A 26,411-nucleotide genomic window follows, 5' to 3' on the forward strand; every position below is an offset into this window, starting at 1 on the left:
TAGCAAACCATAACAATAATGTGACTGATCACATGACCTGAAAGGTCCTTGAGTTAGTCGGGTGGAAGGTCCTTCAGCTGTTCAGATCGTACTGGTCCCAGTGGCTTGCTCTCCTGCTCTGCACCAATCAAATAGATCAGTGTTCGGCTAGGAGAGAGCAGCTCTCTTTGATCAGGAAGGATGCGTTCTCCTCCATCACCGGAAGCTGTCTTCAGACAATAAGACATGCACACTTTTTGGCAAGGGTTTTTCTTAAAAAGTTAGAAAAGTAAAAAAAAAGTTAAAAAGTACGTCTTAGGCCATGTTCACACTTGCAGTATTTGGTCAGTTCTTTATCTCATTATTTGTAATCTAAAATCAAGAGTGGAACAATAAGAGGAAAAGTATAATAGAAACACGTCACTACTTCCACCACTTCTGCATTTTTCACCCACTCCTGGTTTTGGCTTACAAATACTGAGGTAAAACATTGAACAAATACTGAATGTGTGAATGTGGCATGGAAGCAACGCATGTACAAAATACTGATGACAACCACTCACAACCTACCAACCTACGGGGCTCCCTCTCCCCTCTGATCGGGCTCCCGCGAGGTGCTGATCGTTGCCATGGTGATCCAATTTTGTCATGGCGACATCCAGGTTACCAGCGCTAGCAAGCTAGCTAGATTAAGGGCAGTGCATGATTTAACTAGGCTGTGTCAGTTCAGCACCGACAGCTTATAAAGAATTGCAAAGCTTTATAAGGGTATGTGTCCACGTTCAGGAAACGCTGCGTGTTTGACGCTGCGTGGGGCCGCAGCGTCAAACACGCAGCGTCCAGATGTTCCAGCATAGTGGAGGCGATTTTATGAAATCCCGTCTCCACTATGAGTGGTAACACGCATCCGTCGGCCCTGCGACTCCGGACATGCTGCGCGTCTTTTAAGATCGCAGCATGTCCGTGTACCTTGCGGCGACGTTGCGCCGCCGCAAGGTATAACACAGGGCCCTATGTGTGGGTGCGATGATCCCGGATGTGTGCAATGAACACATCTGGCATCATCGCGTCACAGAAGGGGGCGGGGCTTAGCGCCGAGCGGGTTTGCCGCTCCGACCAAACCGCCGGCCATCCTGAAGGTGGACACGTACCCTTAAGCATTCAGACTGCAAAAAGTGAAAGTCCCATTTAGGCACTATGTAAAAAAGAAAAAAAAAAAGAAAAAATCTAAGAAAAAATAAATCACAAAATAATAATAATAAAAAAATGTATATTATACCCATAAATAAGTATTTTTTATTTTTTTTAAAAGTACACACATTTGGTATTGCTGCATCCTGAACAACTCGACTTATAAAACTGTCCTACTAGTTACCGCCTTCAGTAAATAACGTAAAACAAAAAAAGGAGGCTTTTTCATCATAGCACGGAACAAAAAGTTAAATAAAACACGATAAGAAAGACAAATGTAAATAAAAATGGTATAGCTGAAAACGTCATCTTGTCCCACAAAAACAAGTTGCCATACAGCTCCATTAGTGGAAAAATAAAAAAAAGTTATAGCTCTCAGAATAAAGCGATGCAAAAATAATTATTTTATCTAAAAATTAGTTTTTATTATGTAACGCCAAAACACAAAAAAAATATAAATGTGCTATCGCTGTATTCGTACTGACCCAAAGAATAAAGCTACCTTATCAATTTTACAACACACGCAGAATGGCATAAACCCTCCCCCCAAAAAAAGTAATTCCAGAATTGCTGTTCTTTGTTCATTATGCCTCCCAAAATTTGGAATCGAAAGCGATAAAAAAAAGTAATGTCCCTAAAAAGTGTGGCAATAAAATCGTCATCTCGTCCCGCGAAAAACAAACCCTTACATGACTCTCTGCAGAAATATGGAAAAATGATAGCTCTCAAAATATGGCAATGCAAAAACTTTCTTTTGCGAAATATTAGTATCTTTTAGTGTGTGACAGCAGCTAAACATAAAAAAAATTATATATATTTGGTATCGCTGTAATCGCACCGAGCCAAAAAATATTCATCTAATTGCTTATATAGCACGAGGAATGGTGCAAAAAATAAATAAAACCAATTCTTCACCTGTTGTGGATTTGTTCATTCTGCCTCCCAAAGATCTCAGTAAGGTTCGGCTCACATATATTCCGCACGCTGCGCTAAGCTCCTACACCGCGGTTTCCGTATAAAATCTCTGAAATATGTTATTCAGACAGAACCCCCGATGGAAGATTCAATATAAAGAGGCATGTGGAGACACTGTGGATGCCGTCTGGCCTAAGATCCGACAGTGTCCGTCTTTTTAGGCATGCATAAAACAGCCGACGGCCACAGTTTTGTGCACCTCTGAAAAGGACAGCGCTGATCGGAGGCTAGATGGAGTCCAGAGTAACTCTGCTGCCTCCTTGTAGTGAATGGATCCCTTGGGGGTTTCATTTGAATCACGTCATTCGGTGATTTAACCCCTTAAGCCCCGAGGGTGGTTTGCACGTTAATGACCGGGCCAATTTTTACAATTCTGACCACTGTCCCTTTATGAGGCTATAACTCTGGAACGCTTTGACGGATCTTGGCGATTCTGACATTGTTTTCTCGTGACATATTGTACTTCATGTTAGTCGTAAAATTTATTCTATATAACTTGCGTTTATTTGTGAAAAAAATGGAAATTTGGCGAAAATTTTGAAAATTTCGCAATTTTCCAACTTTGAATTTTTATGCCCTTAAATCACAGACATATGTCACGCAAAATACTTAATACTTAATAAGTAACATTTCCCACATGTCTACTTTACATCAGTACAATTTTGGAACCAAAATTTTTTTTGTTAGGGAGTTATAAGGGTTAAAATTTGACCAGAAAGTTCTCATTTTTACAACACCATTTTTTTTTAGGGACAACATCTCATTTGAAGTCATTTTGAGGGGTCTATACGATAGAAAATACCCAAGTGTGACCATTCTAAAAACTGCTCCCCTCAAGGTGCTCAAAACCACATTCAAGAAGTTTATTAATCCTTCAGGTGTTTCACATGAATTTTTGGAATGTTTAAATAAAAATGAACATTTAACTTTTTTTCACACAAAATTTATTTCAGCTCCAATTTGTTTTATTTTACCAAGGGTAACAGGAGAAAATGGACCCCAAAAGTTGTTGTACAATTTGTCCTGAGTACGCTGATACCCCATATGTGGGTGTAAACCATTGTTTGGGCGCATGGCAGAGCTTGGAAGGGAAGGAGCACCATTTGACTTTTCAATGCAAAATTGACTGGAATTGAGATGGGACGCCATGTTGCGTTTGGAGAGCCCCTGATGTGCCTAAACACTGAAACCCCCTACAAGTGACACCATTTTGGAAAGTAGACCCCCTAAGGAACTTATCTAGATGTGTGTTGAGCACTTTGACCCACCAAGTGCTTCACAGAAGTTTATAATGCAGAGCCGTAAAAATAAAAAATCATATTTTTTCACAAAAATGATCTTTTCGCCCCCAATTTTTTTTCCCCAAGGGTAAGAGAAGAAATTGGACCCCAAAAAATGTTGTGCAATTTGTCCTGAGTAAGCTGATACTCCATATGTGGGTGTAAACCATTGTTTGGGCGCATGGCAGAGCTTGGAAGGGAAGGAGCGCCATTTGACTTTTCAATGCAAAATTGACTGGAATTGAGATGGGATGCCATGTTGCGTTTGGAGAGCCCCTGATGTGCCTAAACATTGAAACTCCCTACAAGTGACACCATTTTGGAAAGTAGACCCCCTAAGGAACTTATCTAGATGTGTGTTGAGCACTTTGACCCACCAAGTGCTTCACAGAAGTTTATAATGCAGAGCCGTAAAAATAAAAAATCATATTTTTTCACAAAAATGATCTTTTCGCCCCCAATTTTTTTTTCCCCAAGGGTAAGAGAAGAAATTGGACCCCAAAAAATGTTGTGCAATTTGTCCTGAGTAAGCTGATACTCCATATGTGGGTGTAAACCATTGTTTGGGCGCATGGCAGAGCTTGGAAGGGAAGGAGCGCCATTTGACTTTTCAATGCAAAATTGACTGGAATTGAGATGGGATGCCATGTTGCGTTTGGAGAGCCCCTGATGTGCCTAAACATTGAAACTCCCTACAAGTGACACCATTTTGGAAAGTAGACCCCCTAAGGAACTTATCTAGATGTGTGGTGAGCACTTTGACCCACCAAGTGCTTCACAGAAGTTTATAATGCAGAGCCGTAAAAATAAAAAATCATATTTTTTCACAAAAATGATCTTTTTGCCCCCAATTTTTTATTTTCCCAAGGGTAAAAGAAGAAATTGGACCCCAAAAAATGTTGTGCAATTTGTCCTGAGTACGCTGATACCCCATATGTGGGTGTAAACCATTGTTTGGGTGCATGGCAGAGCTTGGAAGGGAAGGAGCGCCATTTGACTTTTCAATGCAAAATTGACTGGAATTGAGATGGGACGCCATGTTGCGTTTGGAGAGCCCCTGATGTGCCTAAACATTGAAACTAATCATGAAGGTGAAGAAATACACTGGCACTGAAGGAACAGATTATTCCAATTAATCCTTTCTCCAATACGAGATCCTTTTTTCGGCTATGAGGGTACAGCAGCCCGTGGAAGATTTGGGAGGTGCTTTGCATATATCGTGAGCAGTCCAAGCAAATTAAGTAAGAAATAAAAAAGTTGCAGCACTCACCCACGATTCTTCACTTCTTTATTGTACAAAACAATCCATAATTTGGATGTGGCACAAAGACGGCTTGGGCTTGTGAGGGGAGCAGGGCTGTGCAGGAACGAGACAGACGACAGCCGTTTTGCGCACTTGCGCTTCTACGGGTCCATGTGAGTTGTGCTAGTGATGTCATTTCCTTTTATAGGATTTAGACATTTCACCAATTATACAAATACATATGTGATTATAATTAAAAACAACGTTATACTCGTATTGCATATTACGGCGGCGCAACCACTTAAATGAACACTGACATATCGAGTTTTTCGTTCAATCCCCAGGGACCCTGTGCATTGGTTCTAAGGATCCACCTGGCTTCCCGTTGTAAAAGTAATCTATTGTGGTCACCACCTTGTTTTGGTGGATTAACCATTTCTAGCCCGGCAAACCTCAATGCATTAGGATCACCGCCATGACTTTCCTGTATATGTTTTACTAGGCGTGCTCTCCCCCTACCCGTGAGGATTGAGTTATAATGCTCACGGAATCGCACCATGAGCGGCCTTATTGTTTTGCCTATGTAAAATCGATTGCAGGGGCAGAAAATTACGTAGACAATGAATTTACTTTTACATGTTATGAAGTCTTTTACTGTGTGGATATGTGTACCTATCCTTAATGGATTATCTGTTTGGTGCAGAGAACACATACTACAATTTCCATACTTGTGGTTACCTGGTGGTGCAGATTTCTCAATCCAATTTGTATTACGTTTTTCTATACGATTTTTTACCACTAAGTCACCTATATTATTTGATCGTTTATACGAAAACAGAGGGGTAGTTGTTACAAAGTCTGTATCTTTTTGCAAAATGTGCCAATTCTTGCGTATTGCCGCATGTATTTGGTTATCAAGCGGACTGTGCTTGAATATAAATGGGAACTTGCGATTTTCATTGCGTTTTTTTGTCCCATCATTTTTCTTTTGTCTTCTATTTCCCTTTTTTAAAAGGTCTATTTGGGACAATGCTGTTGCACGTGTGTCGGCCTCTTCCAACAAGTATTCCGGATATCCTCTTTTTCTAAAACGCATTTTTAGCTCCTCAATTTGTTTTCTATAAATCTCATCACAGTTATTGATTTTTCTTATTCTTACCATCAGATGGTCAGAATAAGAAAAATCAATAACTGTGATGAGATTTATAGAAAACAAATTGAGGAGCTAAAAATGCGTTTTAGAAAAAGAGGATATCCGGAATACTTGTTGGAAGAGGCCGACACACGTGCAACAGCATTGTCCCAAATAGACCTTTTAAAAAAGGGAAATAGAAGACAAAAGAAAAATGATGGGACAAAAAAACGCAATGAAAATCGCAAGTTCCCATTTATATTCAAGCACAGTCCGCTTGATAACCAAATACATGCGGCAATACGCAAGAATTGGCACATTTTGCAAAAAGATACAGACTTTGTAACAACTACCCCTCTGTTTTCGTATAAACGATCAAATAATATAGGTGACTTAGTGGTAAAAAATCGTATAGAAAAACGTAATACAAATTGGATTGAGAAATCTGTACCACCAGGTAACCACAAGTGTGGAAATTGTAGTATGTGTTCTCTGCACCAAACAGATAATCCATTAAGGATAGGTACACATATCCACACAGTAAAAGACTTCATAACATGTAAAAGTAAATTCATTGTCTACGTAATTTTTAATTTTCTGCCCCTGCAATCGATTTTACATAGGCAAAACAATAAGGCCGCTCATGGAGCGATTCCGTGAGCATTATAACTCAATCCTCACGGGTAGGGGGAGAGCACGCCTAGTAAAACATATACAGGAAAGTCATGGCGGTGATCCTAATGCATTGAGGTTTGCCGGGCTAGAAATGGTTAATCCACCAAAACAAGGTGGTGACCACAATAGATTACTTTTACAACGGGAAGCCAGGTGGATCCTTAGAACCAATGCACAGGGTCCCTGGGGATTGAACGAAAAACTCGATATGTCAGTGTTCATTTAAGTGGTTGCGCCGCCGTAATATGCAATACGAGTATAACGTTTTTAATTATAATCACATATGTATTTATATAATTGGTGAAATGTCTAAATCCTATAAAAGGAAATGACATCACTAGCACAACTCACATGGACCCGTAGAAGCGCAAGTGCGCGAAACGGCCGTCGTCTGTCTCGTTCCTGCACAGCCCTGCTCCCCTCACAAGCCCAAGCCGTCTTTGTGCCACATCCAAATTATGGATTGTTTTGTACAATAAAGAAGTGAAGAATCGTGGGTGAGTGCTGCAACTCTTTTATTTCTTACTTAATTTGCTTGGACTAAACATTGAAACCCCCACAAGTGACACCATTTTGGAAAGTAGACCCCCTAAGGAACTTATCTAGATGTGTTTTGAGAGCTTTGAACCCCCAAGTGTTTCACTACAGATTATAACGCAGAGCCGTGAAAATATATATATTTTTTTTTCTCAAAAATGATTTTTTAGCCCCCAGCTTTGTATTTTTACAAGGGTAACAGAATAAATTGGACCCCAAAATTTGTTTTCCAATTTGTCCTGAGTTCGCTGATACCCCATATGTGGGGGGGAACCACTGTTTGGGCGCATGACAGAGCTCGGAAGGGAAGGAGCGCCATTTGGAATGCACCTTAAATGGATTGGTCTGCAGGCGTCACATTGCATTTGCAGAGCCCCTGATGTACCCAAACAGTACAAACCCCCCACAAGTGACCCCATATTGGAAACTAGACCTCCCAAGGAACTTATCTAGATGTGTTGTGAGAACTTTGAACCCCCAAGTGTTTCACTACAGTTTATAACGCAGAGCCGTGAAAATAAAACATCTTTTTTTCCCACAAAAATGATTTTTAGCCCCCCAAATTTTTATTTTCCCAAGGATAACAAGAGAACTTGGACCCCAGAAGTTGTTGTTCAATTTGTCCCGAGTACGCTGATAACCCATATGTTGGGGTAAACCCCTTTTTGGGCGCACGGGAGAGCTCGGAAGGGAAGGAGCACTGTTTTACTTTTTCAACGCAGAATTGGCTGGAATTGAGATTGGACGCCATGTCGCGTTTGGACAGCCCCTGATGTGCCTGTACAGTGGAAACTCCCCAATTCTACCTGAAACCCTAACCCAAACACACCCCTAACCCTAATCCCAACGGTAACCCTAACCACACCCCTAGCCCTGACACACCCATAATTCTAATCCCAACCCTAATCCAAACCGTAAATGTAATCCAAACCCTAACCCTAACTTTAGCCCCAACCCTAACTTTAGCCCCAACCCTAACCCTAACTTTACCTCCAACCCTAGCCCTAACCCTAACCCTACCCCTAACCCTAACCGTGACTGAAATACGTGGCACTGAAATACGTGGCACTGAAATACGTCATACGTGGCACTGAAATACGTCATACGTGGCACTTAAATACGTGGCACTGAAACAAGTGGCACTGAAATACGTGGCACTGAAATACGTGCAACTGAAATACGTGCAACTGAAATACGTGCAACTGAATTACGTGCAACTGAAATACGTGGCACTTAAATATGTGGCACTGAAATACGTGATACATGGCACTGAAATACGTGATACGTGGCACTTAAATTCGTGGCACTGAAACACGTGGCACTGAAATACGTGATACGTGGCACTGAAATACGTGGCACTGAAATACGTGGCACTGAAATATGTGGCACTGAAATATGTGGCACTTAAATACGTGGCACTTAAATACATGGCACTTAAATACATGGCACTATGACTGTCAGAAAATGTTCATTAAACGGTTAGGGGTGAGGTTAGGGGTAGAGTTAGGGTTATGGTTTGGATCCCTTTATCACCTTGATGGTGGTGGGTGGCTTTTCAGTGTGTTTTCTGTTTTTTTTCGATAAAAACGCATGCGTTTTTAACGCAAACACATGTGCTTAAAAACGCAAGAAAATACTGCAGGTTGTATTTCTGAAAATGAACGCATGCGTTTGAAAACGCAACCAAACGCGTACAAAAAACGCATGCGTTTTCAATGTTAAATATAGGGAAAAAACGCATGCGTTTTTTGTGCAAAAAACGCTGCAGACAAAAACGCAAGTGTGAAACCAGCGACGCTTTTTATAGCAAAAAAGTTTTTGCGTCTCCACATTTTGAGACCTATAATTTTTCCACATTTTGCTCCACAGAGTCATGTGAGGTCTTGTTTTTTGCGGGACGAGCTGACGTTTTTATTGGTAACATTTTCGGACACGAGACCATTTTTGATCACTTTTTATTCCGATTTTTGTGAGGCAGAATGACCAAAAACCTGCTATTCATGAATTTCTTTTGGGAGAGGCGTTTATACCATTCCACGTTTGGTAAAATTGATAAAGCAGTTTTATTCTTCGGGTCAGTACGATTACAGCGATATCTCATTTATATCATTTTTTTATGTTTTGGCGCTTTTATACGATAAAAACTATTTTATAGAAAAAATAATTATTTTGGTATCGCTTTATTCTCAGGACTATAACTTTTTTATTTTTTTGCTGATGATGCTGTATGGCGGCTTGTTTTTTGCGGGACAAGATGATGTTTTCAGCGGTACCATGGTTATTTATATCAGTCTTTTTGATCGCATGTTATTCCACTTTTTGTTCGGCGGTATGGTAATAAAGCGTTGTTTTTTGCCTCGTTTTTTTTTTTTTTTTACTTACGGTGTTTACTGAAGGGGTTAACTAGTGGGGCAGTTTTATAGGTTGGGTCGCTACGGACGCGGTGATACTAAATATGTGTACTTTTATTGTTTTGTTTTTTTTATTTAGATAAATAAATGTATTTATGGGAATAATATATATATTTTTTTTATTATTTATTTAGGAATTTTTTTTTTTTTTTTTACACATGTGGAAAATTTTTTTTTTAACTTTTTTACATTGTCCCAGGGAGGGACATCACAGATCGATGATCTGATAGTGTGCACAGCACTCTGTCAGATCACCGATCTCACTTACGTCGGTGCAGGCTTACCAGCGTCTGCTCTGAGCAGGCACTCGGTAAGCCACCTCCTTCCCTGCAGGACCCGGATGCCGCGGCCATCTTGGATCCGGGACCTGCAGGGAGGAAGGAGGTAGGAGACCCTCGGAGCAACGCGATCACATCGCGTTGCTCCGGGGGTCTCAAGGAAGCCCGCAGGGAGCCCCCTCCCTGCGCGATGCTTCCCTATACCGCCGGTACACTGCGATCATGTTTGATCGCGGTGTGCCGGGGGTTAATGTGCCGGGAGCGGTCCGTGACCGCTCCTGGCACATAGTGCCGGATGTCAGCTGCGATAGGCAGCTGACACCCGGCCGCGATCGGCCGCGCTCCCCCCGTGAGCGCGGCCGATCGCGTATGACGTACTATCCCCTCACCGGGAATTAAGTCCCAGGTCACTTTGACGGGATAGTACGTCATACGGGATTAAGGGGTTAAATGGAAGCCCTATATAAGTGCTCAGCATAGAGCGCCGGATAAATGTGATTCCAAACATTATGTAAAATGTTCTTAGGGAACAAAAATATAGGGCCATCCATATTACTAGTAGTACAAAGACTCTGGAAAAGCACTATGACTCCTCGACCCCCCAAAAGAAATCCAGCAAATTCTGTTCTCTCAAATCCAAATGACCCCCTTCCTTTCCAAGTCCCACATTGTGCCGAGACCATATTTAGCATCCACATGTTTGGCATTTATGTAGCGATGAGAGCCTGCCTAATTTACATGTACATGACTCCAGAACCATGAGCTGGGCATAATGTACTGGGCACTACAATGTACGGGCATTACAATAGCAGATTTGCAATTTTCATTCAGCAACATACACTGCTGAATGGAGTCAAAATCATCACTGCAATGACAGTTTGCAATTTTCAAATTGTCACTACACTTGTAGATAAGTTCACAAAGGTGTATAATTTCCAAAATGAGGTTACTTGAGGAGGGTGTTCTGCTCTTCTAGCACTTAGGCACTCTACTGTATATATGGAGTCTGTAAACTATTCTAGGAAAATCTGCACTCTAGGAAACAAGTAGCACTCCATCCCTCCTGAGTCTCACCATGTGGATAAGCAGTACTGCACAGCCACAAATGGGGTATTTCAATGTTCAGCAGAAATTGTGTGACAAACTTTGGTGCCATTTTTACCCATTTCCCCTTGAGAAAATGTAAAAGCTGAGGCTAAAATATTGGTGGTAAAAATTTTATTATTTTTTCTTTACTGCCCAATGGTATAAAATTCTGTGTCACACCGTGGTGTCAATAAAATCTCTGCAGCCTTAGATGAGAGGTGTAGTTTGCAAAATGGTGTCACTGATGGAAGGTTCTGCTGTCCTGGCTCCACAGGGGCTCTCCCAGTGGGTCACGACACCCGCAAATCATAACAGGAAAATCTGCACTAAATGATGGCGCTCCTTCCCTTCTGAGTTTTGCATTATGACTCTGGAGCGCCCCCACGTGTAGGGCAATGGGGCACTCAGTACCGGGTCTATCTCTCTCGGTTCTGGGGATGTCACGGTGGCCCGACCCGGTCCGTGGCCCTTCTGAGGGGCGTCCAAATTAAAGGTGAAAGTTTGTCTGGTGTTCGTGACGCCACCTGTGGTACTCGGTCAGGGTGACCGACGCTGCTTAGGGGTCCGCTGGGGTGATGGAATGGCAGCTAGATGATATACCTTCCCACAGGTGAAGTATGTCCCCAGGGCTTCCCGGATGTGTAGGTGGTGATGGTGGACGATGTAAGGCGCAGTGAATAACGAGGACACAAAGGTTGCAGTCTCTTTACCTTTTACTGAAGAGCTCAGCGTCCACAGTCCAGAGTACCGTTCACAGGGCAGGCAGAATCCGGCCGGTCCGAAGGCACATCCAGAGTTCCCTTACCCAGGTGGAAATCAGTAGCCTTCCTATTAGCGCCTGTGTGTTGTAGTACCTCCCTGCTGAGCACCACGGGATAGTCCTCACAACTTTCGTGGATGTTTCTGATCTTCTCTCTCTCTGTCCCCCAGATGGTATGGATAGGACAACCCGTATGACGGGGTAGGCCTGGAGCTTAATTATAGGGACCCTAGTGATGCCCCTCTCCCACAATTTGCCTCCGTGTCTTCTTAGGTATTAAGGTTGGGCAACCAATTTGGAATTGACTGTCCTGCCAGTCTCTGAAGTAATACGTAGAGTCAATTACTCCCTCGGTGTTCCGGCCACCGGCTACGCGCCTCAGAAGGAGGCTGTCGATCTTGGGGCAGGACTCCTCCCGGTATTATCTCCTTGTGCTGTGACTTCGTTTCTCACTCTCCACAATACAATTCCTTTCCTGTCCTTTCTTAGGATGCTGCCGCAATGGGTGCAGGCGCAGCTCCGTAACGTTCTATCTCGTGCTTGGCCTCTCTCAGGATCCCACCCCTGACAGGGACCCTCTGTCTGCAGCTCAGATGTTCCTCCTTCTCCCCCTGTCTGCCTGACAGGTCCTCTCTGGGTCAAACCCAGGTAGCTTCTCACTGACTTCCTATCCAATCCACCAGTTTTACCCGTGTGTGAGGAGTGCCCTAATAGATAGAAGCAAGGCTCCCCCCTGGTGGACTGGAGTGTGAAGTGTAGAGTGTGACTTGTGATACCTGGTCAGGTGAACTCCTTTAGTACCATCAGACGTAATATCACTCCCCCTGGTGGAAGAGCGGCATTACTGCAACGACCAGGACTCTGGGGCGCTGCACCTCAAAAGCAGTTCCCGAGTACATGTAGGGCATTGGCAGGAGAAATTGCACAACAAATTGAGAGGTCCATTTTTTCCTATTAACCCTTATAAAAATTAAAAATTTGGGGCTAAAACAATAGTTTAGCAATAAAAATGTAATTATTCTTTCTTCACCGCCCAATGGTATAAATTTCTGTGAGGCACATGTGGTGTCAAAATACTCAATGCACCCCTAGATGAATTCATTTAGAGGTGTATTTTGGAAAATGCCATCACTTATGGGGGGTTTCTGTTGTTCTTGCACCTCAGGGGCTCTGCCAATGTGACATGGCACCCTTAAATCATTCCAGCAAAATCTGAACTCTAATATGGCACTTCTTTCCTTCTGAGCATTGCACTGTACCTCAAAAGTAGTTTTCAACCACATATGAGGTATTGGTGTACTCAGGAGAAATTTAGCAACAAATTGTATGGTGCAATTTGTTACCCTTGTGAAAATAAAAAAAAATTAAGCTAAAAGAACATTTTGTGGGAGAAATGTGATTTTTTAATTTTCTTTTCACAGCTCAACTTTATAAACTTCTGTGAAGCACCTGTGGGTTTAATGTGCTCATCACACATCTAGACAAATTCCTTGAAGGGTTTATCTTTCAATTGGGGTAACTTGTGGGGGGTTTCCACTGTTTAGGCACATCAAGGGCTCACCAAATGTGACATGGCATCCGCTTATTATTCCAGTCAATTTGCCTTGAAAAGTTAAACTGTGCTCCTTCCGTTCCAAGCCCTGCTATGCACCCAAACAGTAATTTTCCCCTTCATATAGTGTATAGGCCTACTCTCCTGTTACCCTTAAAGCTAAAAAAAAAAAACATTTTGGGGAAAAAATTACATTTTTTATTTTCAAGGCTTAACGTTATAAATATCTGTGAAACACCTGGGAGTTCAAGGTGCTCAAGCTACATCTAGATAAGTTCTTGGGTTCACTTGTAGGTGGTTTCCACTGTTTAGGCACATCGGGGGCTCTCCAAATGGTGTCTACTCTCGATTCTAATCAATTTTGTGTTCAAAAAGTCAAACGGTGCTCCTGAGCCCTGCTGTGTACCTAATCGGTAGTTTTCCCTCACATTTGGAGTATCGGCATGCTCAGAAAAATTACACATTTTCTCCTGTTACCCTTGTTAAAAAAAAAATTGGGGTCTAAAGTAAAATGTTCATTTTTTCCTTCCATATTGCTTCAGTTCCTGTGAAGCATCTGAAGGGTTAATAAACTTTTTGAATGTGGTTTTGAGCACCTTGAGGGGTGCAGTTTTTAGAATGGTGTCCCCTTTGGGTATTTCCTGCCATACAGTCCCCTCAAAGTCACTTCAAATGTGATATGGTCCCCACAAAAAATGGTTTTGTAAATTTTGTTGGAAAAATAAGAAATCGCTGGTCACCTTTTAACCGTTATAACTTCCTAACAAAAAAATGATGTTTCAAAAATTGTTCTGATGTAAAGTAGACATGTGAGAAATGTTATTTTGTGTGACATAACTCTCTAGTTTAAGGGTATTACAATTTGAAAATTGCTAAATTTTCAAAATGTTAGCCAAATTTATTTTTTTTTTCACAAATAAATGTAAGTCATGCAGTACAAATTTTACCACTATCATGAAGTACAATATGTCATGAAAAAAATAGTCTCGGAATCAGTGGGATCCCTTGAAACGTTCCAGAGTTATAACCTCATAAAGTAACACTGGTCAGAATTGTAAAATTTGGCCTGGTCATGAAGGTGAAAACAGGCAAGCGGTTAAAGCCTTTCTCTGAGTGTTTTTCAGACATTTGTGTAGGCAGCTTGCTAAAAATGCCAGTAAAATACACAGTAGTAGCATACTCTTAGGCCATGTTCACATGTTCAGTATTTGGTCAGTATTTTACCTCAAAATTTGTAAGCCAAAACCAGGAGTGGAACAATCAGAGGAAAGGTATAATAGAAACATGTCACCACTTCTGTATTTATCACCCACTCCTGGTTTTGGCTTACTAATACTGATGTCAAATACTGACCAAATACTGAACGTGGCCTCACAGTCATTACTTACTACAAAGTTAGAGCACTACTATCACTCCCCAATGCTCCTTGACTAACAAGTCTGTTCTGCACACACACGCTGCACAAATATGCTGCAGAGCAGGTTGTCAATCAAGGTGCAGGTAGAGCGAATAAGTGCGCTCATTGCATAGTGAGCAGTGACTGGTACAGTACACTAGCCCGTCCTATGACAGGAAGTGAGTTAAACAGTAACTTAATTTTATCCATGTAGACACTGTACAAGTAGCACTGTCAAGTTTGATTAAAATGCTATTTCCGGCAGAGTAAAAGGGCTCTCAATGTGGTGGAAATGGTTCCTTTTTACATTACGTGCAGGGGCCTACATTGAAATCTTGGGGCCCCATATCAAAAGTCATTAATGTGACCCCCTACAAAAAAAATTATCGAAGAAGACTGGGTCATGGTGCATAGTCATAGTCCCAGAAGAGCATATCTCCAAAGGGTTTACTCACACTAGCAGATAGATTGGTCTTTGACCAATGTTGTTCAATGAGGCAGTGCAGGTCTGAATATTTTTTTCTCAGCTGTGATTGGCATGAGAAAAAAATTGCAGCATGCTGCGATTTCACTCAGAAATCGGTACAGTGAGAGAAAAAAATCATATGCCATATGGACCATCAGTATGGTATCTAAGTTTTACAAATACATTACAATTCTGTACCATAGGAAACTGTAAATGTAAATGATTAGTACCTGCTGAGTAAAAGAACAATGCATACAGCACACGGATGACAAGTGAGAAGAAATCGTCCCACTCTCCTGGTTGAGAATGGGACTAAATTTTTGATATACTATTGTGAATGTAACCAAAGGCAGAGAGAAAGACATGTATTGTGGCACTTGCAAAGTAATTTTGACCCTATTGAAGCCTCTTAGTGTTCTCACTCAATATGGTATACCTTTCATGGACCCTACAAAGTATTATGTTAACAAAAATACCCCCCAAACATAGTAGGATACCTCTACATATGTATTTCTCCACAGTATCCTCCATACGCACCATATGATTACGTCACAGTAGCCCATCCTCCCTCACAAGGTATGATGCCCCCACAGTGCTCCCAACGCAGCAGGATACTTTTATCAAAATGATGTCCTAAAAGTTCCTCCACACACAATATGAGGCCCCCATTAACCCCAACACAGTATGATAGCACCATAGTTTCACAATTCATTGTGATGGCTCCCAAAGTCCAATAACACAGAATGATGGCCCCCACGGTCCTTCAACACAGTATGATGGCCCCCACAGTCCCTCAACACAGTATGAGAGCCCCCAACAGGCACTCAACACGGTATGATGGTTTCTAACAGCCGCACAACACAGTATAATGGCCCACACACAGCATTCCACACAGTATAATGCCCCCTATAACCCTTCATACCGTGTAATGAACCCTACATAGCCCTTCACACAGTTTAAATCGCCCCATAACCCTCCATACAGTATAATGGCCCCACACAGCCTTCTGCATAGTAAAATGGCTCCCACACAGAGCCCCACATAGTATAATTGCCCAATACATCCCTCCACAAAGTATAATTACCCCTTAACAGCCCTCTACATAGAATAATGGCTCCCACTCACAACCTTCCATGAAGTATTATGACCCCCACAGCATGATAGCCCCCAGCAGCCAAGGTACCAAAATTGGGCGCAACTGGTGATTTTATTTGTGCCAATTATTTTGGAGCATTTTTGCAATTTGTTGTGTAATGTGTGACTTTACCAGCTAAAAGTCGTAAGATCAGTTAAAGATAGAACAAAAAGACAATTTGGGCATTTATGCAAAATCTATGAATTGCGTGCACCATTTTAATAAATTTAGCACAAAAATTATCTGCAAAAACAACAAGTTAAAAGGAAAATAACTTAAAAAACACAAATTATGAATCAGGTCTTATAGGATGCAAGTAAGAGGTTTTGATGATTGGCTGTGGCCATTATAAGGAAACAGGTCATGTATTGAATTGCAAAGGGTGAGAAAGGATGTATTAGAAAGTACAAAGATATATAGGAAAGCACAGAACCGTGGATGGTTTTGTGAATGGAAACTAGAATGCTCAACTATCATTTAGTTTGTATAAGCAGATTGTGACGACTCTGTTGTCAGGTGTCCCAGGACCAGGGGCTTCTTCCCTGTCCCTAACGCTAGGGCACCCTAACTCACAGTGTTCCCTGGACTACTTCTGATGGTGAAGACGCCAGGGCCACATACCTTGCATTAGCTTCTGAATCCCCCCTCAGTCTGTACCCTTTCCCCACCCAGGGAAGATGGGAGTAGCAGTGTACCGTAAAACACCAACCAGACTAAAAAGGTAATACAAACAGGGATAAAGGAAAATACCAATCATGCAAATATACGCATAAACCCCGGGGAGTCAAGGATGGGGTTAAACCAAAGTAGGAGAAGAAAGGAAATTGTCACATACAAAACCTAGAAACAGTTACAGATAAATCCACCAAATGCGTTCTCCAATAACAGCCACCAAGAACGACCAGCCATGCAGCAAAAGCTGTCTCTGACAATGAGTGCTATCCAGGGCCCAGTTTATATAGGAGATGGTAGTGGCGAACAGTGCACAGCTGACAGCCTTGATGCAGGAAAGCTTCTAGGTACTCTCAACTGAGCAGATTAACCCCTGCACTGCTATTAGAAATTTACACTTAAACTTAGTTTAATATGAAGGTGAAGTGCTTCCAATCAGTGCCGGAGTAGGAGAAATCAGATGCTGTAGTCTTCTGGCTCCTCTCTGTCGCGGTAAACCTGTGACACAGATATTGGGGTGACTGTCATACATGGCCAGTGATCCAGTTATAAACTTATTATATATATATATATATATATATATATATATACATAATAAAGATAGAAAATGTCCTTATAAATAAATTCTTCAATTCCTTTAATACCTTGTCATGACTGGGAAATTTTCAGGTTTTTGCGCTTTCAATTTTTTACTCCCTCTCTTCCATCAACATTTCTTGTCCATCAACATAGCCAAAGGAGAGCTTGATTTCTGTAAGACAAATTGTGCTTTTGAAAGACACCATTTACTTTACCATGTAATGTACAGGCAAGAGAGTAAAAAAAATTTCAAGTTTTGTGAAATCGTAAAAAAAAAATACATTTCCATCATTGCTTTTTGGATTTTACAGCATTCATTAGGGTGGCTCTTTGATTCTTCAGGTCAGTACAGTGATACATAACTCAAAGGATTTTTTTTATATTTTAGTGGTCAAAAATTTCAGAACCGTTGTAAATAATTTTTTTTTGCTTTGTGTCACCATTTTCTGAGACCCATTACTTTTTAATTTTTCCATCAATGGACTTGTGTGAGGGATTACCGTTTTTTTCTGACTATAAGACGCACTTTTTTCCTCCAAAAATGTGGAGGAAAATGGGGGTGCATCTTATAGTCTGGATGTACCTGCTCTGGCTGTGGATGGGGAGGTGGGAGAGCTGCAGCGGCAGAGTAGCGGGTCACAGAGTCAGGAGCCAGCTGCTGTGGTTTACACCTGTGCCCACTGCTAAAGAGAAATGAATATTCACTGCTCTCCACACCCATGGGAGTGGAGAACAGTGAATGTTCATTTCTCTTTAATAGATTATTTACTTTCAAAAACAACAAAAAAATTTTTTTATTAGTCCATCATCTTTTTGATCTAATATTGGAGATACCAAGGGATGCTGAGGTAAGAGGAGGCTGCTCAGACTGCTTTCCACAATCTTTATGATCTCCTACTGAAGATACCAGGGGTGCTGAGGTAAGAAGAGGCTGCTCAGACTTCCATCCACTATCTTTTTGATCTAATACTGGAGATAACAGGCGTGTTGAGGTAAGAAGAAGTTGCTTACATGGCTGTCCACCCTGTCTATCTGACCTAATGCTGGAGATACCAAGGGATGCTGAGGTAAGAAGAGGCTGCTCACACTACTGTTCACCCTGTCTTTCTGATCTAATACTTGAGAAACCAGGGGTGCTGAAGTGAGAATAGGCTGCTCACACTGCTGTCTATCTGATCTAAGACTTGTGTATACTAATAGATCACAGACTGCACATGAGTCAACAGTGTAATGCAGCAGCAAAAAAGGAAAACATAGTTGTAGGATGTATAAAGAGAAGCATAGAGTCTAGATCACGTGAAGTAATTATCTCCCTCTACTACTCCTTGGTCAGGCCTCATCTGGAATACTGTGTCCAGTTCTGAGGACCACATTTAAAAAAATACATTGAAAAACTGGAGCAAGTTCAGAGAACAGCTACCAGGATGGTAAGCGGACTGCAAAGTATGTCCTATGTAGAGGATCTGGGAGTGTTTAGCTTGCAACAAAGCAGGCTAAGAGGAGACTTAATAGCTCTCTACAAATTCCTGAAGGGATGTCAGAGTGTAGAGGGATCATCCTTATTCTCATTTGCATATGGAAACATGAGAAGCATTGGAATGAAACTGAAAGGGAGAAGGTGCAGATTAGATATTAGAAAAAACTTTTTGACAGTGAAGGTGTTCAATGAGTGGAACAGGCTGCCACGAGAGCTGGTGAGTTCTCCTTCAATGGAAGTCTTCAAACAGAAGCTGGACAGACACCTGTCTGATATGGTTTAGTGAATGCTGCATTGAGCAGGGGGTTGGACACGATGACCCTGGAGGTTCCTTTCAACATTCTATGATTCTCTGATTCTATTACTGGAGATACCAAGGGGTGCTGAGGTAAGAAGAAGCTGTCCATCCTGTATTTCTGATCTAATACTTGAGATACCAGGCATACTGAGGTAAGAAGAGGCTACTCACACTGCTGTCGTCCTGTCTATCTGATCTAATACTTGACATATGTGGAGTGCTGAGGTTAGAAGAGGCACATTAGAAGATAGGGAAATTGTAACTACAGTCTGTAATATCTAGGTGTTCCTCTCAGGCTAAAATAAGGACATCTACAAATCTTTATTCAATGCCACATAATGATTCTTCCGTATTGTGTTTACAGCTTCGAATCCTGACAGACACAGCCTATTTCTCAGCTCAAGGAGAAGTTCGTCAAAAAATGACAGAAAATTTCCGACCACCTCAGCCACTTAAGGGTCGCAAAGTATTTGCTTCTAAAGATGCCACTGTCAGTTCTTCAGCTGTGCTCCAGGCCTCAGTATTAACCCTGACTTTGTTATACACAACAGCCAAAATATTTCAAGACTAGATTCGCTATCTTAGCAGTTTTTCTTTTCTGAAATTTCCCAACTGGACTGAACGTAATGAAAAATGAAGGGAGTGGAGAATGCATCACATATAAATAATGTGTCTGCATGCAAGTCATCACACATCAGTGAACACACTGGATAAACTATGGAACTGTTACACCACCAAGAACACCAGGCATCAATGAGACTGTCCACATGTATGCATTTATAAAATGCTAGCTATCAACGATAACTGTCATGAGGTGTGCTCATTCCTTGCTCATAATCTAAATCAGTGTTTCTCTTAAAGGGAACCTGTCCTCAGGATTGTGCATAGTAGTCTATGGATGGCGCAGTTATACCGAATACAATGATACCTTGGTTGACGAAATCCGCCTTGTGGTTGTTGTTTAACCTTTATTTTCAGTTCAGAGTTGATGATTTGCTCGTGCTCCAGGGCTGCCTGTGGGGGGGGGGGGGAGCTTCATGTGGTGCACTGATTAGGTATTTATGTGTATGGCTTCTGACCGTTCATTGATTCCTCAGTGACCTTCCCCCTAGTTTACATAATGAATTATATATGTATCTTGGAAAAAAATTCCCCTTCTGCAGGCAGGCGCCAGCGGTGGTGCCTGCGCTGCAGCCTGATCGCATATGTAATGTGTTTATAATTAATTTATTTGATGTTATCCTGAAATTCATTAAGAAAAAACTGTTTGAAAATGGCACCAGCTGCTCAGTAGCAGCTATCGGTGATCCAATAGCTGCTACTACGGAGGCACCAGCGGCGCCATCTTGCAAGAGAAAAATAAAATCTCCTCCAAGATGGCCCCGCCAGCACCTGCGCAGTAGCAGATATCCGTGCCGATCTCTGCTACTACGCAGGCGCCGGTGGCACCTCCAAGATGGCGTCAGCGCCTGCAGCAGCGGTCGGCTCACCAATACTGCACAGGCGCGGCCGATGCCATTTTCAAACGGATTTTTTAAAAATGAGGCATCAGTGACCTGTCAGAAGTCATACACATGAATACCTAAGCAGAGCACCACATAAAGACTCCCTCCACAGGCCGCCCCAAAGCACGAGCATATCATTAACTGAAAATAAAGATTAAACAACAACCACAAGACGGATTTCATCAACTAAGGTATCACTGTAATCAGTATAACGGCGCCAACCAGACACTGTCTATAGTTTACTGTGCACAATCCTGCTGACAGGTTCCCTTTAACAGTGAGGCACACAATTGTTATTAGTGAGGTGCAGCTCAGGAAAGAAAGCTTTCTAAAAAATGAACTAATACTACACACTTCGTTTTCTGTTTGTAGTCATACTTTGTGTATCAGCATACCTTTTGTGTCAGCTTTAATATTCTTTTGAGTTTAGAAAACAAGTGAAAGGAGAAACGACCAATGTTTTTCATTTTGGCATTGACTCCTACAATACCTGGTGATGCCACTACTTTCCAAAAGATGACTTCTCTGGAAAAAAGAAAAGTTTAGATGCCCTAATAAAAAAAATGACTACATTCACATACCTGTGTGAATTTAACACCTGTGAGAAATTTGGCAATCTGGTGGCATCGTATTGCACCTGTTTTTTTCTCATCTCTTTTGTTTCAACTGCAGAGATGTTTGTTCCCAAGCAAATAGAAAAAACCCTGGATATTTTTATTTTTAAATCAAATCATATTCAAATTAATCACTAAGCAATGTATCTGATTTGTGAGAAACAAAAGCAAAATGGAAGCCAATTAGAAGTGTACTGATAACATCTCTCTTTAAAGGAAATCTGTCAGCAGGTTTTTGTCATGTAATCTGAAGACAGCAGGAGATAGAGGCTGAAACACAGATTTTAACGATGCCACAAGCAGGGTGCTGTTTCCTTACAGTGAAGGTTTAATATCCTGGTGATTATCATTGCCTGGATTAGCCGTCATGCCCTTCCTATACCGACCATGCCCCTCTTCTGATAAGCATCTCACTGTCTATAGACAATGTGCATAGAGAGCCTCTTGTGGGTAGGGGGGAAGCTTTCTCAGGTCTACTTCATGTTAAATCTAAAAACTGATTGTGTCACAACTGCTGCACCCAGTAAACCAATTGATACATTGTTGGATTCAGGGTCTTTTTACTACATTTGCTGCTCTCAGATGAGATCAGCTGTTAAGAATTATGGACAGGATAATGATCTGCATGAGAATCTGCCTCCAGAACATATTTTAAATAAATGGGGTAGTTACTAGTGTGATATGTAATGGCCGCTCTCTGCCCTCCTGATCTCAATGCAGAGCTGTGTGTGATTATACCTGACACATCTGCAGCTTCCTCTCAGCTTGCATCTCATAGGCAGTCAGTGTTACAATACAGCAGAGCTGTGACAGCTGCAAATGTGTTTGTAAGGAGACAAAGTTCAGTTCTAGTGCTCTCTGTTAATTACGTCTCACATTGGTAACTCCTCCATTGATTTAAAATAAGCTCTGGAGGCAGATTCTCATGCAGATTAGTTTCTGGCCCATAGCCTGAAAAAGCTCATTTATATGTAACAAAAACCTGGATTTCTCTGGAATAATACATTGGATTACAGATATCATATTATTCAGCTTTTTATGACTTGCATGTACATAGAGATGGTTTAGGGGAGTTGATTCTACTGACAGATGCCCTTTTATCAATTGCACAAAAATGTAAAATGTTGTATAAAGTAATTACTGATAAAAACTATGTGAATAATGCTTTGTTAAATCATAAAACTTTGACAGTATATACATATGTAATACGTATATAAGAAATAAATATTTAAAACATTTCTTACTGATACTTTGTGAAATTCAGAGTACTACATCATTTGTATCTAGGGCAAAGGGTTATCATCTGATTTTTCCTTAGGTTATGTGTACACGTTGAATATTTGCAGCAGAAATTTTAGCCCCCAAAATGCGTCTTTTGACAGGACAAGCTCAGTGTAACATATGCACTTTTTAATGCATTTTTAACTTTATTTTGCATACACATTTAAAGGGACTCTGTCACCCCCTCCAGCCGTTAGAAACTAAAAGAGCCACCTTGTGCAGCAGTAATGCTGCATTCTGACAAGGTGGCTCTTTTAGTTATTGGTGCAGTCAAAGCTGAAATAAGGCATTTTATAATTTCGCAAAAATACCTGTCTTTAGCCCTGGAGGCAGGTCTTAGCCCCCCTGCTGCACACGCCACACTGCCGTCACTCAAGGCTTCTTCGGCGCTGGGCGCCGCCCCCTCCGCGCTGTTTTCAAATCAAATCCGGCGCCTGCGCTGTTTTGTTCTGCCTGGGGCAGGCGCAGTGTTTGCTGCCCGTCTGACCTCACATGCAGTCTCGCAGACTGCGCCTGTGCGGCAACCCAGCTTGTGAATCCCAGCCCACTGCGGGGCTGGGATTCACAAGCTGGGTGGCCGCACAGGCGCAGTCTGCGAGACTGCATCTGAGGTCAGACGGGCAGCAAACACTGCGCCTGCCTCAGGCAGAACAAAACAGCGCAGGCGCCGGATTTGATTTGAAAACAGCATGGAGGGGGCGGAGCCCGGCGCCGAAGAAGCCTTGAGTGACGGCAGTGTGGCGTGTGCAGCAGGGGGGTTAAGACCTGCCTCCATGGCTAAAAACAGGTATTTTTGTGAAATTATAAAATGCTTTATTTCTGCTTTGACTGCACCAATAACTAAAAGAGCCACCTTGTCAGAATGCAGCATTACTGCTGCACAAGGGGGCTCTTTTAGTTTCTAACGGCTGGAGGGGGTGACAGAGTCCCTTTAATGTGTTTCTTTCACCCATTTATTTGAATTGATAAACAACACTGCCAAAACTCAAATAATTTACATGCAGCGAACTTGAAACGGCTTTAAATCTGCAAGGAAAAATAAGCAGAACATGCATGACATTTCAGAAATCTAATTTCGCTGGTACTATAAACTGCAGCGATTTCGGTGCAAAAATGTCTGCTACAAATACTTAATGTGTGCACATACCCTTATGCTTACCCTTTGGTCTAATGTCCTCTACTGTAATAAACAATACTGGAATTTGGAAAGTGGGGGTTGTGTGTAGTCACACAACTAAAGTTCATAGAAGAAATTTATGTCCTCCTATAAAAACAAAATTATATGCCAAGAAGACATGACAATGACAATAACATATGACACTGTTTTGTGGGAACATAGAACATCGCATATGTAAGTAGATCTCAAGTGTTTACCCATGAATATGTTTGCAAATGTATCGTCTTATGATTTATCGCATGTTACTCATAACCCTATAAAAGAGGGATCTTATGTACCATTAAATGAGACTCTATTACAAGACAAATGTGTCTTTGTTTGTTCTCCCTCCCAATCCCATAACTTAGAATTTTGAAATTTAAAAATAGTAGGCTGATGGTATGTGTTAGGGTTGGCAGATTGGGCTAAATAAAATAAATAATAAAGCGCAATCACAACCCGGTGTCCACCGTGCAGAGATCGAAAACTGCTGCTAGTAAACAATGATGGAACATACGACAAGGGATTGCCTGTACGCACTGGGTTAACATCACTCAGTGTGAACAGGAAGCTGAGTTCCAACCTATTACTCCACAGAGAGGAACAGTACAGAAATAGAACAGATGCACTGCAACTGAGCTGCGTCACTTGCACAGAAACGAAAGAGAAGCTCTGCAACTGAGCTGTCAGTCACACAGAAACGAAAGAGAAGCTCTGGAACTGAGCTGTGTCACTCGCACACAGAAACAAACTGGTGATTTGCAACTAAGCTGTGTCACTCGCACACAGAAATGAAAGAGAAGCTCTGCAACCGAACTGTGTCACTAGCACACAGAAATGGAACAGATGCTCAGAGCTTAATACCCTCACTAGGGTTGTGCTTGTTCTGGAACTCTGCTGTGCTAACCGCACACATGTAGGAACCAGATGCTAAGCCAACAGCTAATTGCCCCCACTGACACTAGCTGCCTGCCTACGTGTTCAGTCCCAAGCTAGACAGACACACAACAATTGCAGACAGTGATAGAGACTCACTCACATAGCCGTACATAAAATGATACTAGCACACCGGCATGCGTCTCTGAGAGCCTTTTAAACATTAGGCTACACCCCAAACACTCATGCACAGCCAGCCATGACATCGCCCGCAGGCCAATCTGGAGCTGCAACATCACGGACATGCTCAGTAAAGTGATTTCTGGACTTAGGCTCCAGAGCACCAGACTGCACCTGTGCAACACTGGTTACTATAGGTTTGGAGAGCCAACAGTAACCAAGCACATACCAGGAGCCCGAGCAAGACCCTGGGAATGACGTCTATGCTGAGCAGCAATCTTAGGCCTCTTTCACACTTCCGTGGCTGCGGGCGCATCGCAATGCAGTGAATCGACGTATCTACGGATGTTGTGAAAGTAGCGGAAAACGTGTGGAACGCATCCAGTGTTATGACGGATGCGTCGAAGGAGTTCCTGCCTGGATTTTCAGGTATAAGATTCTGGAGGAGAGAGAGAGATTGATTTTACCTGACTAGAAAATCCTTCAGGGCATGCTCAGAACACAAAAACGTGATACGTCGCTGGATTCCTGTTTTTCACAGTCAGCGATGCATCCTGCGCCCATAGGCTTCCATTATAGCCAGCAACGGGCAGTGCAGGATGCGTCGCTGACCGATTTTCCGACGTGCAGAAAAAACATTCCTCTGAACGTTTTCTCCGCCCGACGGACCGTTTTTGGCTGATGGATCCAGTGCATGATGGATGAAACGGATGGCCATCCGTCACAATCCGTCGCTAATACACGTCTATGAGAAAAAACAGGATCCTGCAGAAAAATTTGCAGGATCCTGTTTTCTCAAAACTCGACGGATTGTGATGGGAGATGAAAGACGGAAGTGTGAAAGAAGCCTTAGTGGCTGGACCTGAATAGGAGACCGCAGTGGCAGATAAAGCTTGCAATCTATCCCGTACAGTGGGAGAATCCCGACGCCTAACAGTATGTTTAAAATATTCCACTTTTTATTTAGTCTTGGCAAAAATCATCTTGACATGTTTTAATCGCGTACTGACCTTAATTGTAACGTGATTTACTTACAAATGCTTCAATTTAAAATCAAGAACCATTACTAGTGATGAGTGAATATACTCGTTACTCGAGATTTCCCGAGCACGCTCCGGTGACCTCCGAGTATTTTTTTAGTGCTCGGAGATTTAGTTTTCCTCACCTCAGCTGAATGATTTACATCTCTTAGGCTAATTTCACACTAGCGTTTTGAGGAGCTACGGAGGGCTGCGGACTTCCTCCGTGAAGCCCCGCCCTCTGCCGCACCTCTGCCTCTGGCTCCGCCTACTTCTGCATGCAGCCTGCATACTTATCTTTAACATTAGGTACGCAGGTCGTGCCGCTGTATGCGGATGCTTCCGCATGCATTGTTTTGACGATGCAGAGAAAAAAAGAAATTGCTACAAGCTGTGTCCTACGCTGGTCGCCGCATCATCAAAAAGACGCATGCGGAAGCATCCGCATACAGCCGCACGACCTGCATACCTAATGTTAAAGATAGGTACGCAGGCCGCATGCAGAAGTAGGCGGAGCTAGAGGCAGAGGTGCGGCCGAGGGCAGGGCTTCACGGAGGAAGTCCGCAGCTCCTCAAAACGCTAATGTGAAACCGGCCTTAGCCAGCTTGATTACATGTGGGGATTCCCTAGCAACCAGGCAACCCCCACATGTACTTAT

The 26,411-nt window shown here is 42.2% G+C and overlaps 1 protein-coding gene across 1 annotated transcript in view; it reads left to right on the forward strand.

Annotated features, from left to right (window-relative positions):
* LOC143794184 (carbonic anhydrase 15-like) overlaps positions 1 to 19,935 on the forward strand; it is a 58,853-nt gene extending 38,918 nt beyond the window's left edge. Inside the window, exon 7 of the mRNA XM_077280949.1 lies at positions 19,487 to 19,935. Coding sequence (XP_077137064.1) covers positions 19,487 to 19,693 — 207 coding nt within the window. The 3' untranslated portion in view covers positions 19,694 to 19,935. The remainder of the gene's footprint in view (positions 1 to 19,486) is intronic.
* The last annotated feature ends 6,476 nt before the right edge of the window (positions 19,936 to 26,411 follow it).

This window comes from Ranitomeya variabilis, chromosome 1, assembly GCF_051348905.1.
Source record: "Ranitomeya variabilis isolate aRanVar5 chromosome 1, aRanVar5.hap1, whole genome shotgun sequence".
Taxonomy (NCBI): domain Eukaryota; kingdom Metazoa; phylum Chordata; class Amphibia; order Anura; family Dendrobatidae; genus Ranitomeya; species Ranitomeya variabilis.